This window comes from Carettochelys insculpta, chromosome 19 (genome assembly GCF_033958435.1).
Source record: "Carettochelys insculpta isolate YL-2023 chromosome 19, ASM3395843v1, whole genome shotgun sequence".
Lineage (NCBI taxonomy): Eukaryota > Metazoa > Chordata > Testudines > Carettochelyidae > Carettochelys > Carettochelys insculpta.
Genome location: NC_134155.1, coordinates 9016540 through 9032802, shown reverse-complemented (window position 1 = coordinate 9032802; position 16263 = coordinate 9016540). Strand labels below are relative to the sequence as shown.

The 16263-nt window shown below is 46.1% G+C and overlaps 1 protein-coding gene across 7 annotated transcripts in view; it reads left to right on the top strand.

The window, feature by feature from the left end:
• SYNRG (synergin gamma) overlaps window positions 1-16263 on the top strand; it is a 78128-nt gene that overhangs the window by 59583 nt on the left and 2282 nt on the right. For 6 of the 7 annotated variants that reach the window (XM_075014076.1, XM_075014075.1, XM_075014074.1 and 3 more), the window contains 5 exons: window positions 124-287; window positions 3163-3216; window positions 3745-3841; window positions 11212-11360; window positions 15462-15572. In XM_075014076.1, the coding sequence (XP_074870177.1) occupies window positions 124-287; window positions 3163-3216; window positions 3745-3841; window positions 11212-11360; window positions 15462-15572 (575 nt within the window). Of the gene's footprint in view, window positions 1-123; window positions 288-3162; window positions 3217-3729; window positions 3842-11211; window positions 11361-15461; window positions 15573-16263 lie in introns of those variants that run through there. The other variant, XR_012648197.1, reaches the window with a different exon arrangement.

The window sequence follows — 16263 nt, the reverse complement described above, 5'->3', positions numbered from 1 at the left end:
TATATGCTAAGTGAACAGAGAACTTCATTTGCCGGGGCGCTCAGTGCAGCGGTACACCAATTTTAAGTACTTTTCTCTTGGTTAATGCTGTAAATAATTAGCTTGTACTATAATTTCTCATAGGGTCTCACAAAAGAAGCTTGAGTCTGGGTGACAGAGAAATTAGCCGTTCCTCTCCGTTACCAGCTTTGGAGCAGCCTTTTAGAGATCGCTCAAACACTTTGAGTGAGAAACCTGCTTTACCCGTCATCAGAGATAAATATAAAGATCTAACTGGGGAGGTTGAGGTAAGGAATGTCCTGGAAAGAAAATAAGGCATGGATCAATGCAGTGTTAAAAATATCCCAAATTCCAGCTGTTTGAGATTATAGTTAGTGTGACGGGCTGGATCATAGAGGTCCCCTTGAGACTGTCACCCAGTGTGCTAATCATACCATTGAGCCCACCTACCTTCCCATTGGAGTACCCCACATCTCTATCTTTCTGGGCCAGAAGCTCTGGTCTCCTCCAGCAAATTAACAAAAGTTGGGGGTAATAGCCCCCCAGCAGAGTAACATAGGTGCTGAAACAGCTCAGATCAAGGAGGGCTCAGTTACAAGTACTTGAGACCATCCAGGAACATAGCCCTCAAAGGGAACCAAAACCCCAAATAAATCCATCTTACTCTGTATACAAGTTTTACACAGAGGACGCTCATAAAGTTTGCTTTCTTTATCAATGAAAGAGAGAGATGCATAGCTGTGGCTCCTCCAGTCTTCCCAACTAACAGTTATTTACACTAGCCTTGATAATAAACAAAAGTGTTTTTATTAAGTATAAAAAGTAGGATTTAAATGATTGCAAATGAGAACAGACAGATCAAAGTAAGTCACTAATCTGAAATAAACAAAACATACCAGCTAAGGCTCATACACAGAGACGTTGTTTCAAATTATAGTTATCTTCCTAGTCCATATTACAGGTAAAACTCTTTAGGTCAGAGCTGATCTTATTTTCAGCTTAGGTCTAACAGCTTCTTGTGTATTCTCCTAAGGTGGGAAGGCGGTTTTCAAAAGCCAGCTGAAGATGGCATTGATTGTTTCCCATTCCTTAAACAGAATTTCCCCAAGGAGGTAACCCTTTGTTTAGCTCTCTCCATCCCCATAGAGAAATACCAGATTCGGGATGGATTCTGGCACCAGGTAGCATGGTCACATGGTTTTGTAGGACCAACCACAGTTTCGGCTTAGCGGAAAAACAAAACTATTTAGATTGTTGCCTTGAGCACTGGGCTATTAAGTCCTTTAAACACCACTAATGGTTGTCTCTAGAAATTCTAGATTAATAAGCAGGTTTACATGTCATATTTCTAACTTTACGTAAAAATGATACATGCACACAAAATATACACATTCAGGGGATCCCAGGCTCTGGAACAATAGGTTACTTGACCTGTTTTGCATAAAGCATATTCGAGTTATGCATATTTCTATTCAAAAACATATTTCCATAAAATAGGGGGCATAGTGTCACAGTTAGGTTTGTAGTTTGGGTTATGATCCTGAAGGCAGTGCTCTAGTGCCATGCAGGTTTGGGCCCTTGGACTACAAGGTGCTTGAAAAGGGAGATCTCTTGCTAGCTGTCCGTAAAGCTCCATTCCAGATGTATGGTGCTTTAGGAATAATAAATGCACTGTTTAAAAAATTATACCGGTTACCCAAACTCTGTGCCAGGTATCGTCAGCATGGCATATTTATACTTCTGTGCAGTGCTTTTTTTTTTTTTTTTTTTTTTTTTTTGGTGGAAAGGAAGAGAAGCTGGTACTCAGCCAGCTCCTACACATACACACACCCATCCACCCACCCCACCTGCTGGCAGGGCTTGCAGGCCATCCTGCTCCCCACTGTGGGCAGGTCCCTAAGGCTGGAGCTACTAGCTCCGAGCCCCAAGGTTGGCGGAGTTCCCCCAACTATATCCCAGTGGCTGGACTTGCTGGCTGGGCTCCCGGCCCCAAAGCCACCAGGTTTCCCCAGGGCTGCAGCTGCCTGTAGGGCTCCCAGCCCCTGGGAGGTGCTGGGGTTCCTCCAGCCCCAGCTGGGTCCCCAGGGCTGCGGCTGCTCTCAGGGCTCTGCATCCTATGACTGCTGGGGTTCACTCGAACCTGGCTGGGTCCCAGTGCTGGAGCTGCTGGGGTGCCTGCAGCTGGGGCTGCTGGCAGGGCTCCTCATCTCAGCTGTGGGACTGGCTCTGCACCCCAGCTGGCTGCCAAGCCTGGGGCTAGCCGGGTGCCCTGCCACCCAGCTGGGCTGGGGCTGCCGTGGTGCCAGTACTCTGTACTGGCACATGCTGTCACAAAAAAGCGCTGCTTCTGTGGCAGATCCCTGTACTTGTATAGCTGCACATGTATAACAAAGAAAGCTGTTCTACCCAGCAAGGAACTGGTAAGATGCATTTAAAGGATAATTAACCAGATGAACTCTACTGTATTATGATATTGGGGATAGGGAATGTTTTATATCATTTGTTTACTATTTCAAACCTATAAAGGCATGTTTGGAAAGGTACTATTATTCCTTTTTCCCCCCAACTTATTTGTACAGCTCCTCTTTCTCTGAACATGATTCCAAGACAGGATCGGAATAATCTTCCGTATAAAGAATGTCGTCTTGTAGTTTTGCCAGTGACTGGGTCTTCAGCACACTACAGTTGGTGCACTTCTCTTTGCTGACTCACATCACCTCTATGACACATTAAGCTTCCTTAGAGCAAATTGGGAGAAAAATCAGTTTGTCACTTCTCATACAACACTGCTATTTAAAATTTAATTTCCACAGTCATGAATAGCTTTAATTCTACCATACAATGTCCATTTTCCTTATTATCAGTAGAAACATAGTATTACATTTTAGATGTGTCACTATGATCGGGTGGTCTGAGGGCTCAGAGGGGTAGTTAGTCTGCAGCTTCATCAAACAAACAAACAAAACCCAAGCAGTCCTGTAGCACCTTAAAGACTAATAATTTTATTTACTAGGTAATGAGCTTTTGTGGGTCAGACCTACTTCTTCAGATTGACAAATAGGTTACATAGGAGGTCTCTCTTTTTGTCCATTCAGCTGAATTATAATAATTGTGAAAGAGATTAGGAACAGAATTCAGACTATCCTTTTCTTTTTCAAATAGGAAAGCGAGAGGTATGCATATGAATGGCAGAGGTGTTTGGAAAGTGCCCTACAAGTAAGTTTGTAACCTTTACCAAAATTACCTCCTCCTTTCTGTATACACTGTCTGACATATGTACTATTTCAGACTCTGAGCATCTGGATGGAGTGAAAATGGACCTGTATAAATTATGCTTTAAAATGTAATGCTGTCAAGAGAAAACGACTAAGTATGTGTACATATGTTACCCCAATCATACAGGCCATCTTATGAAATAAAGCTAGCATCACATTCTGTGTCATTTGCAATTAATTTAGCCATTGCCTACATTTTCACATAACTAGTTAATTTAGGTGCTTCAGTTTTTGGCTGTCTGACTTGACATCTGACAGCTTAATGAGGATGACTTAAATTCTAAACATGGCCATTCTTCTACCCTGATCTACATAAGCAAACTAAACCCATGTGATGGACTATACAAACTCTCCTGCTAATTGCATTAATGTCTCTTTAGTATTGCAATTTCTCTTTTTGGCAATTTTGTTTGTAAAAGTTACTTCAAGGTAAATAAACTGATGGTGTTACCAGCTTCCTTTCTACTAGGTCATCAAGAAGGCAAATGATACCCTAAATGGAATCAGCAGTTCATCTGTTTGCACTGAAGTAATCCAGTCGGCACAAGGCATGGAATATTTATTAGGTATGTTTCACTTTACCATGTCTCTTACATAGTTTGTCTGATCAAGAACACCACCCAAACAGTAAGAGCTAAAACCATGAAATTATATTAACTTAAAGCAATGTAAGGGTTTGGTTGTGCCTGGAATGGGAATTTATCTGCTAAAATCAAAATTCATGTCTAGATTACAGTGATTGGTCGACTAAAGTTTTTGTCAGAAGATGCCTTCCAATAAAACTTGTGTCAACAGATCATGGCTAAAGTGTCAAGTGGATCACAAGAGTAATCTGCTTAGTCTACAGAGCGTGGACAGACTGCCTGGCCACTCTCTTGACAAAATGACCAACCAGAAGCGCAGCAGACAGGGCTGCCCGGTGACTCGGAAGCTCTCTCTGTTGACCGAGTGCCCCTTGGAATGTCCAGACCAGCTTTCTGTCGACAGATGTTTTGTGCCTCGTGGAGAGCGGGATAAGACTGTCAACAAAAGTGTTGCATTCTGTTGATTTCCCATCGACAGAATGCCTTGGGAATCTGGATGCTCCCTGGGTCTTGCCAACAAAAAACTAGTTTTGTCAACAAAACCCTCTTGTGTGAACATAGCCAAACAGAAAAGAGAGAATCACCAGATCAAGTACAGCCCTCTGAACTGACAAAATTAAGTGAATGTTGAAAGAGACTTCACCAAAATGAGCCAGAAAAACAGGCTCAACCTGGAATAAGATTGCTTCTCCAACAGCCTTATAGGAAAAAGATAAAATGGAGATATTTGGGGTAGTGCTTTGTTTGCACACAGCTAAATCAACGCTTCAGGTTTGAAAACCAGACGAAAATATTATTGGAAACCAAATTGACTGTAGGCCTTTTTTGTTAGAACATAATGAATAACAACAGTTCTTCTTCGAGTGTCCCCGTGGGTGCTCCACGTTAGGTGTCGGGCTCGCCCCGGCGCTGCAGGTCGGATCTTCCAAGCAGTTTCTGCCGGACCTCGCGTGTGCCAGTGCGCACCGCTCCCTTGCGCGCTCCCGGCCACGTGCGCGATCCGGTCCCCGCCAGTTCCTCTTTAACCGCCATCGGCTGCAGACGGAATCCGCTCAGGCTACGGCCAGAGTTAGCATATTTAACGTTTTTAATTTTTTTAAAGTTTCTTCAGTCTTAGATTAAGTTAGTCGGTGGTTGGTTTTTTTTGTTTGTTTGGTTTTTTTTGAAAACAAAGAAAGGAAAGGAATTCAAAGCTTCCAATTCTAGTAACAAGCGGAGCACCGGAGGCCAGGAGCCTAGGGCCATTAGCCCTCCTGCCACGGCAGGCTTTATCTGAGAGGGGAACAAGCACAGAGAAGGTGCTAAGTACCCTATTAACAACTCAAAGACTCACCACAATGTCCTCTTCAGGATTTAAGAAGTGTGAGTCGTGCCGCGATGCCAGCATCTGATGGGCACAGTCAGTGCGTAAGGTGCTTGGGGGAATCCCATGTCACTCAGAAATGTTCCTTCTGCGCCAAGTTAACAGCCAGAGCAAGGAAGGACAGGGAAATGCGGCTGACAATGCTGCTGTTCGACAAGGCCCTCCAACCAGATGTGCCGGAGCGGCCGCAGCAGGAGGGACCCTCCGGGGCCCATAAAAAGAAAGCCGCGTACCTAACCCCATCAGCGCAAAAACGGAGGAGAATCTCCCCAACTCGATCCCTGCCGGCAGCAACAGCGAACGGGACGGGTGGAGCGCACAGCCCCCAGCCGCAGCTACAGCTGATCGGCGGCGGCGCGGAGATGCATGTGGCGGAGGTTCAGCCTCCGATGATCAAACAGCCGCCCCTCACCGAGGGCAGGGCAGCGGCCAAGCAAGCGCTGGAACCGGCGGCACCGCAAACAGCGGCACCAACCCCCAGGGAACCGGCGGCGCAGAGCGCACAGGCACGCAGCCTGCAGGCACCGGGGGAGACCGTCCGTGTGGCAGCGCTGAGGAGCATGCCGAGCACGGTGCAGGCTACGGGGCCGAGATCCCTGACGCGTCAGGGGGCGGAGCCACCCCCGCAGGGGAGGGGAAAGGCAGCACAGAAAACACGGCACTGCAGTCCCTCTCCATACAGGGCTGCAGAGCTGCTTTCTCTGAGCCCTCCGCTCGTGCTGCGGACTCCAACGAGAAGGCAGGGGTCAACCCTAGCCTGTCCGGAGCCCCCACCTCCATTTCTACAGCCAGCCTCCCCATGGCTTGGACCACCTTCGCCCTTCTTGGGCTTCGAGCCACTTGAGTACTATCACAAATCGGTCTCTCCAGCGTCCCAGGTCTCCAGAAGATCTCGCTCCCCCAGACGTAGGGGGTATGCACCAAGGGAGTGGTCCAGGTCACCATCTCAGGAGCAGTGCCCGTGTTGCCATGGTCGCCCCTATCATGCGGGGCATAGACACCGTAGGCATACTACCAGGGACAGATCCCCACAGACGGTTCCGTATCCCCGAGGGCAATCGCGAACGGGGACAGAGACTCATATGTCTCAGGGGGAGCTGGTTCTGGAACCCCGGGATTTTCCCTCGCAAGCTTCTAGCGAGCGGATGTACCACCGTCAACAGGACCCGGCGGGGTCCAGAGAGGTGTACCCTAGCAGTTCCTTGTTGTCCTCCCCGGATGAGGCTACGGCCCCGGGGGACGTCCATCCTCCGGACGATCTCAAACAGTTCCAAGAGCTGTTTAAAAGGGTGGCCTTCACGCAAGGCATCCAGACAGCAGAGGTGCAAGGGAAGCACCATAAGCTCCTTAAAAATCTGAGACCTCCGGCCTCCTCTAAAATAGCCATACCGCTTGACGAAGCAATCTTGGAGTCCACCACCACGATATGGCAGACCCCTGCGACTATTCCGCCTGTCCACAAGAGAGCGGACAAGAAATACTTCGTGCCGGCGAAGGGCATGGAGTTCCTATTCAGCCACCCGCAACCAAATTCTCTGGTGGTAGAATTGTCTCAACAGAGATCAAAAACGTCTCAGTTCAAAACAGGGGGAACGGACAAAGATGCCAAGAAACTAGAGCTGTTCGGCAGAAAGGTCTACTCCTCTTCCACCCTACTGTTGAGAGTGGCGAATTACGCAACGCATCTAGCGAACCACAATTTCGACAACTACTCTAGCTTAACCTCCCTCATGGACTCGCTTCCAGAGGACAAGAAGCCGGTGCTCAAGGCTATCGTTCAAGAAGGCTACGCGGCCTCGAGGACGGGAGTTCAGATCGCCCTAGTCGTAGCGGATATGGCAGCATGCTCAACAGCTACGGCAGTGGTCATGAGCAGGGAGTCCTGGCTCCAGACATCGCGTATCCCGAGGGATATGCAGGCGAAGATCGTTGATCTCCCCTTTGACACGCAGAAGCTGTTTGTAGTATCAACCACAGCGTCCCCAGTACCACAGGGGCTACAAGCAAGGGCGACATCAACAGCACCAACAGTACAGAACTCCCAGGCGACGTTCTCAACAGAGTCGTGCGTCCTCGGGGCAGGGCCAAAGGCCACAAGTTTGACACACAGATCGAGGGCTGCACTATCGCTACCATCGCGCAATGTCATCCGAAGCTACTGTTCCACCATCGCCTCCGACCATTCTATGACCAGTGGCAAAAGATCACCACAGACAAATGCGTACTGGAGATCATGGCCACGGGTTACGCGATTCCCTTCCAGTCGCTCCCACCGCCACGACCTCCACCCAGACCCCACTTAAAGGACGCCTCCCACGAAGCGAGACTCAAGCAGGAGGTAGGCCATCTTATGCTTATAGGGGCAGTGGAAAGAGTGCCGGAGCAACTCCGAGGGAAAGGGTTCTACTCAAGGTACTTTCTCACAGAGAAAAAGACAGGAGGCTGGAGGCCCATCCTAGATTTTCAAGGCCTCAACCGGTACTTGCGCAAGCAACACTTTTGGATGATCACAATCACCTCTATACTTACGGCACTGGACGATGGAGATTGGTTCGCAGCCCTCGACTTACAAGATGCGTATTTCCACATAACTATTCACCCGGCTCACAGGCGTTTTCTCCGGGTTATGGTAGGCAAAGAACATTTTCAGTACAAGGTTCTGCCGTTCGGCCTCTCCTCGGCCCCCAGAGTCTTCACCAAGACCTTGGCAGTGGTGTCAGCCTACCTGCACAGACAGGGGGTGTTTATATTCCCATATCTGGGGAAAAAAAAAAAAAAAAAAGACTGCCTACTGAAAGGGGCCTCAAAGGAGGAGGTACTTCGCATGATACGCGTCACAGCAGACACGTTCTCTTCGCTGGGCCTGGTCATCAATCTGGCAAAATCAAAGATAGACCCCGCACAGGACATAGAGTTCATAGGGGCACGTATAAATTCCATCACAGCAAGGGTTTATCTACCAGATGCCCACTTTCGCGCCATTGGTTCCCTCATGCAAGTCATCACCTTCAGCCCTACGGTGCCGGTTCTGACGTGCTTACAGCTGCTGGGCCACATGGCAGCAGCAACGTTTGTGGTACAGAATGCCCGATTGCATAGGCGCAGCATGCAGCACTGGCTGGCGAGCGTCTACAAACCGGCAGCACACACTGTCCACAGGGTGGTGTCGCCCATGACAGAGGTGCGCAGATCCCTGCAATGGTGGGTGAACCCCAAGAACATGCTAACAGGGGTGCCCTTTCACCAACCACAAATATCTGTTTTTCTCACTACCGACGCCTCCCACATAGGGTGGGGAGCACACATGGGCGAAAAGGTGACACAAAGACTGTGGTCCTCCACGGAACAGTCACTGCACATAAATATACTGGAGCTCAGAGCAGTGTTCAACGCCTGCAAACACTTTCGAGACCATATACAAGGCAAGTAGTCGGGATCAGTACAGACAATACCTCCACCATGTTTTATATAAATCGACAAGGAGGAGCTCGGTCCCGTGCCTTATGTGCGGAAGCAGTCCGATTGTGGCACTGGTGCATCGCCAACAATATAACCTTGAAAGCCTCGTATTTACCAGGCGCTCACAACGTGAAGGCAGACCAGCTGAGCAGGCGCTTCACACACACACACACGAGTGGCAGATCCGTTCCGATCTGCTACGACCGATTTTTCGCGCATGGGGTTTTCCCCAGGTAGACCTGTTTGCCACTCAACACAACAAGAAGTGCCCACAATACGGCTCCAGGGCAGGACTGGGACGGGGGTCCCTGGGGGACGCATTTGCGATCTTGTGGAGGGGCCCCCTGCTCTACGCCTTTACTACCACAGTGCTTATCCACAAATCTTGCAGAAAGCCAGGAGAGAGAGAGCCCGAATGATCCTAGTAGTCCCAACGTGGGATCGACAGCAATGGTTCCCCTTACTCCTGCGCATGTCGGACCGTCCACCGATGCCCCTGCCGGTGGCACCGGATCTGCTCACGCAGCCCAGGGGTCCATAGTGCATCCACACCCCCGAGGCCTGCGACTGCAAGCATGGTTAATCCATGGCTCAGCTCCCTAGAGAGCATGCGTACGGAGGGAGTGCAACAAGTCCTAGAAAGTAGCAGGAGGACTTCCACCAGGAAGCCCTATAAGCAAAAATAGACTCGATTCACTGCATGGTGTTCTACCAAGCAATTAGCCCCCCTTGCTGCGCATCTACCTGTAATACTAGAGTAATTACTGGACCTCAAGAGAGGCGGACTCTCCCTATCCTCGTTGAAGGGTCCACCTTGCTGCTATATCGGCTTTCAGACATGAAGAGGAAGGGCACACGGTGTTTGCCCATCCCATGGTTACCAGGTTCCTGAAAGGGCTGGTAAACCTATACCCCCCTCAGAAACCGCTTCCACCTTTGTGGAGCTTGGACCTGGTGCTTAATGCGCTAACGGGACCACCGTTTGAACCCTTAGCCACGGTTTCCCTCCGTCTCCTTACAATAAAGACGACCTTCCTTCTTGCAATCACGTCAGCTCGCAGGGTGAGTGAGCTTGCGGCAGTCATGGCAACGCCACCCTGCACAGTAATTTCCAAGGAGGCGGTAACCTTACGGCTGCATCCAGCCTTTGTTCCCAAAGTTTCTTCAGAGTTTCGTATTAACGAACCTATAGTTTTACCCTCGTTATCCAAAGCCTCATAACTCCAACGAAGAGGCGCGCCTACACCTCCTGGACGTGAGGAGGGCGCTAGCCTTCTACGTAGACAGGACCAAGTCCTTCCGGAAAACAGATAGACTCCTAGTCTCTCTCACTCCCAAATCAAAAGGAGAAGGTCTCTCTTCGCAGAGAATCTCGAAGCACATCGTATCCTGCATAAAAATGTGCTACGAACTCAAAAAGACTCCTTTACTGGCCCCGCCCAGGGCTCACTCCACTAGGGCAGTAGCGGCATCAACAGCCTTTTTCAAGGGCATTGCGCTAAAAGACATCTGCAGAGCGGCAACATGGTCATCCTATGACACCTTCGCCAAGCATTATGCCCTACACAGGGTATTCCAAGAGGATACCCGTCTCTCGACAGCGGTCCTCTCGGGGACAAGCTGCACATGATCCGATTACCCACCTCCTATTTTGGGTTACTTCTGGGTAGTCACCTAATGTGGAGCACCCACGGGGACACTCGAAGAAGAAAGAGAAGTTACTCACCGTTGTAACGGTGGTTCTTCGAGATGTGTCCCCATGGGTGCTCCACCACCCGCCCATCCTCCCCGCTTTGGATCCCTGTTTAGTGTTTTGCAGGAGCATCCGAGGTGGTTGGTCAAGGAACTGGCGGGGACCGGATCGCGCATGTGGCTGGGAGCGGCGCGCACCGGCGCATGCGCAGTCCGGCAGAAACTGCTTGGAAGATCCAACCTGCGGCGCCGGGGCGAGCCCGACACCTAACGTGGAGCACCCACAGGGACACATCTCGAAGAACCACCGTTACTACGGTGAGTAACTTCTCTTTTATAGGGATTAAAAAAAAATACTTGATGATATTCCCATTTAAAAAAATTACTAACCTCCCCCTGCCACGCACATTTTAACAATACCTTTTTAAGAAATTTTAAATAAACATTATCCTAAAAATAACACTGGTTTTTGAAAAATGCAATCATTTAAGTAAAGTCTGTATATTTTCCTTTTATTTTCCAAAAGGAAAACAACTTAATTCAGTTAAGGCCCCGAGCAACACTGGGTATGTCTGCTAGCGTAAAATAAGAAGATGCTATTAGTTGTTTCCAAATGGTGCTTTTAGCTTAGTGAATCCCCAGACTGGACTGACAAGTGACTCTTCAGCCAAATGAATCTAACGCAATAATTTTGAAACAGATTAGGTGATCATAGATGTTTCTCAAAACATGTACAATGTCTATGACCTGCTCTCTCTGAGTCTGATTTAGGAATCTCTAGTGTGCTTTGCTTGAGAGTCAGTAACTTGCCTATAATTCACCACTCTAATTTTGACAGGGGTTGTTGAGGTCTACCGAGTGACAAAACGCGTTGAACTGGGTATCAAGGCCACTGCAGTTTGTAGTGAGAAACTCCAACAGCTGCTAAAGGACATTGATAAAGTGTGGAACAACTTGATAAGCTTCATGTCGCTTGCTGCTTTAACGGTAAGGCCATAATTAAGCTGCCTCTGCACTACTGGAACCCTGACATTTGTACACGTGGCTGGAGTGTTACATGTGGTGATGTGCTAACCCCTTGCGGAGTCACTTAAATGCTTCTTTCATTATTTTATCCACTGATAAAATGAGGGCAATAGGCAACTTTGTGAATTGGTTTGAGCTCTTCAGATGAAAAACTAGATGGTGGTGATGCTCCATTTTCTAATAATTCAGATGATCTATCTCACTTGTCCACGGAACTCTCCTAATGGGATTTCAATTAGATAAACATAAATCTAGGATGGAGAAATAAGCAACCTTTATGACACTCCAGCAGTGAGCTTGTCTATTTCTAGTGTTCTTCAGAAAACTGATTAAACTGAAAGGAGTTTCAAGTAAGGACCGTGTGTTATTCTTTGTTTTTTGGAAAGTGCCTACCCATTTTGAGCACTGCTGAAGACTAAATAATAATGCTTGTTTTGAGCTCTTTCCCACCTCTGGCTGGTATTGTTGTAGCCAGGTGCAACTAGTTAATTCTGGTATGGAAGAGGGAGTACTTCCCTTTTCTTTCAGCTTCCTGTATAGCCAGTTGTGAAAGCCCTATTGATGACATATGAAGAATGATTCTGTGTGTTTTAGAAGGTTGGTAACTGAGAAGAGGGGCATCTATGGTTACAGGGAATTTAGAGGTTAAAGGGTGAAGGAGGAGATACTAAGCTGGGGCTTGGGGTCAAGGAGAATCCTTTGGTGATGTGAAAGAAGAGATAGGAAAATTTAAAAATGGAAGGCAAGAAAATTCTAACTTTCCTCTTTCTTCAATTTTTAATCATCGTTGTTGGTTGCAATTAAATAATGTGGGTACAGAGTAGAGAGATGGGTACAGGTGTATAATGGATTTCCTGGGCAGACACTTAACCAAAATGACAGCTCAGCACATTTCTGGGGAATCCTTAATTAGGAGATGATTGACATGATCCACTGTAATGGTTGCTGTGAACTCTGATTAGTTAAGGAGCCTTTAATCCTGAGATTAAGACCAGTGCATCATGTCCAGCATTAACAAATTCATCATTGCCACAACACTGAATACTTAATTCACAGATCCCTGCATGCAGAGTAACCATGCGTACTAAAAATCCTAATGTTGCTTTTCTCAAGAAGTTGCAAGGTATGGGCTGATATGCTGGCCTTCCATTTGAAATAACTTTCTGCAGTCAGTTTTAATTCCTTGGAAAATGGAGACTGCAAATAATAGGCATCAGCTTTCTCTCATCTCATCAGTACCTCATATCGATGACAAAACAGATCTTAATAAAACCTTGTCAGATTCTGATAGGCTTTAACTAATACAGCAATTGATAACAGCAAAATGTTTCTGCTCAGTTGTAGGACAGGTTAAGATATCAGAGGTCTATGGTTCTTCAGTACCTAGGTAGTACTTTGAGGAGCAGTCTGCTCTCATGGTCGATAGTTGTTAAAAATGCTGTTTCAGATGTAAAAGACTGAAAAACTTCTGCATGAATATTACATATTTAAATCAGGATATTAAGTATTGATTGATTAGGAGGTATTTTAGTGTTTCATAATTAGTGGCCAGATTGTGATTCCCTTTTATTCACACTGTAGAACCTTATTCCACTTGTTGTGCAATTCACATAAGTTGGTCTGCTCATTTAGTAAGCAAGCTATTCTTCAGTGTCAGAGAGGTAGCCATGTTAGTCTGTATTTTATCAAAACAAAAAGTCGTCATGTAGCACTTTAAAGACAAACAAAATAATTTATTAGGTGATGAGCTTTTGTGGGGCAGACCCACTTCTTCAGATCAGTGGGTCTGTCCCACAAAAGCTCATCACTTAATAAATTATTTTGTTTGTCTTTAAAGTGCTACATGACTACTTTTTGTTTTGATACTCTTTAATGTGAGTGTTTCAATCTGACCCTAAACTAGGATGCCCAATATTCAACCAATAATTGTTTTGTAGGTAGGTCTTTTCCGCCGTTTAAAGGCAACAAAGATGCATAGAATTGTATCAGTGCCTTGCTCCATGATTATAATGTAAAAGGAAACCATCATTCCTAAACTGTAGAGAATCGCTGGCTGATGTCATGCAGCCCTGTACACATGATCCTGGTGGCAGCTTTCATATTGTTTTTTCTATTCAGTTTTGCCACAACTTTGCCCTCATGGCAAAATGTTATCCCTGGTATCTAGAGGTGTGTGGGGAACATTTTTGCCTCTGGTGGGCAGGGAAAAAGGTGTTTGTTAGGTTTGTCAAAAGCACATTTGCTCTGGGTCGATCTTACTACAAAGAAACACAGGTTACATCAGAAAATTTTACTGTTGAAACCAGGACCTGAAGAAAATAAGGTCTATAAGGCTTTTATACAACTGTGTGGGTTTTCTGTTGGGGTTGAGATGGGCTGGAATAAATTATCCTCATTCCTTCTCTTTCCTTTGTCCCATCCTTCCCACTCCAACCTCACTCCCTAGTGACAGTTGTAACATTTCATCCAGAACTACAAACATTTTTTATTTTGGTTTAAATATTTAGTTTCAGTACATACCATTCTCAGCACTCACATTGGTCCTAAACCAATCCTTTAGTATTGCTGATGCATGGCCAAATACAGCTAATTCCCCAAAACACAAGTTTTTTGCTGTTTTGACAAGGAGTAGTTTCAAACATGCTGTTACGGTTTTTGACTTGGGAGGATCAGAGTATCGCATGCAAGTGCAACACATCGACCCCTATTTATTCAGTTTTTAAACCAATACCAAATGCCTGGCTTTGGTTTTGTTTTGAAAAAGCAGGCCTTGAGTGTGTATGGTACCTAACATATGGCACATATCTACCTGTAAAATTACAATTATGGATTCCAAATGGAGCAGAAGTCCCAGTTAAGTATGTATGAGTCCTCTAGCTCACAGGTGTCTGCATTAAAAGGTTAATTTTATCTTTTAAAGGATTAATTTTGTTACAAGGTGATTTTATGCATAGCCTTAAGGTTTTCTTATTGAAAATTACTGTATGACCTCATTTCCTTCACTCATGCATTCGATAAACAAATATTAAAGTGCCTGTATTAATGTGATTGATCTAGTAAAAGATTAAAGTTTTTTTCAGAATTTCAGTTTTTCCTTGAATTGCTCAGCTGTGAGATCGTGATTAGACTACTTTGAATGTGGATTCTAAGAATGCATCTGTTTTTTGATCATACCAAATTTTTAAAAAGACTCTTGCATTTGTATTTCTGTGCATTGATTTTGACTGCTTTAAACATTTACATATTATGATTGTTCAAACAATGCCTCAATGTTTATATGCCACCCAAATGCATAATTACATTGACCATTTGTCTTGTACTCTAAATGTAAAGCTGCATGAAGAAAGCTGTAATCCGTATTGAAATCTTTTTTCTGCTTAAACACAATTGTCCTCCCAGTCCTTTTCATAACATTAACCTAATGTACAAAATAAAACAATTAGCACTCATTGTAGCCTGGTTTGGCCAGCCATTAATATTCAGTTGTGTGCCAATAAGCCCTCATTCCATATTCAAGAAAATCCTTGAAAATTAACCGATCTTCTGCGGTGGGACATTAGTGCAAAATTCTGAGTGATAAACATTGGTAGGGTTAATGCTAATTACCTGTCTGGAAACTGCCCTGGTCACAATAATTTATCTCCTGGCATCTATGTAATTGCAAATAATTTGTTGCCTGCCTGTGTGTGTCTGAGCTCTTTCTTTGGCATGTAGCAGCCACTTGTACTCTGGTTTCAGAAGTGTGGTCCTCTGTGAAGTGAAAACATAGAACTCAGTTTCTTCCCCATTATCTAATCCTTTTTTCAAGTGCTTGAACATGGTAAATTAATGTCAATGGAGATTATGTGGTATGTTTGAAAATATGCTAATGGATTTGATTCAAGTGTGTGTCAATTTATGGGTATATATAGTATGTTATCTTTGCCCTGTGACTTTGTTCAGACTCATGCAGCTGCACTGGTTATTTGTCATTGTGCATATAAATATGTGGTGACTTTTTTGGGGGGGTGTTGACAGTGTCACTCACGTTGACTAAATCCAACTGTCTTGTTATCCCTGTAGCCAGATGAAAACTCACTGGATTTCTCTTCTTGTATGCTGCGTCCCGGGATTAAAAATGCCCAAGATCTCGCCTGTGGAGTGTGCCTCTTGAATGTAGATTCTAGAAGTAAAGTAAGTGCAGGCCCATTTTGCATTTACCATTTTAACTCTTCGTCTATGCCAACAAATGTTCTGGCTGTAATTTGTCACCCGTGGTAGGAAGCGTGGGATCTGTGTTGTAGGTAGAGCTCAAACATTGCTACTGCCACATCATCTGGAAGATTAACTCCCTTTGCCAATGCTGAGCAGGCCTGCTGATGGATGAGGGGCCAGGGGAGGGTGAAGGGTGCAATTGCCCTAAGACTCGTTGATTCAAAGGGACCGGGGGCTCCTGTCTGCTGTCGCTACAGCAGTAGCCAGAGCCCCGGGGCCTTTAAATCATCTCCAGAGCACTGTGCCATGTGCTTCTGGCAGCACGGAGGGCTGGCTACCCCTGGCCCTGTGTCTGCCTGAGGCCCTGTCCCAAGAGCTCTGAGCTGGGTCCCCACAAACACACCTTGCCCAGGGACCCAGGCAAGCTGCTGGCTCCTCTGGCTGGTAGAGGGGTGACTAGTGGCAGTTCCGTTTTAAGACACAGCATTAAATCCATTTATAAAGGGCAGCATGGAGAATGAAATGTACATGTGCCTGTGAGGCTAGGAGAGAGTCACTGCCTTCAAGGGGCGGGGGGGAGGGGACCCAGAATAGACACACAGCAATTCATAGTCAACCCATTAGCACACATCAGGAGTTTTGTTGATCTTTTGGTTTCAACGTTATTTCA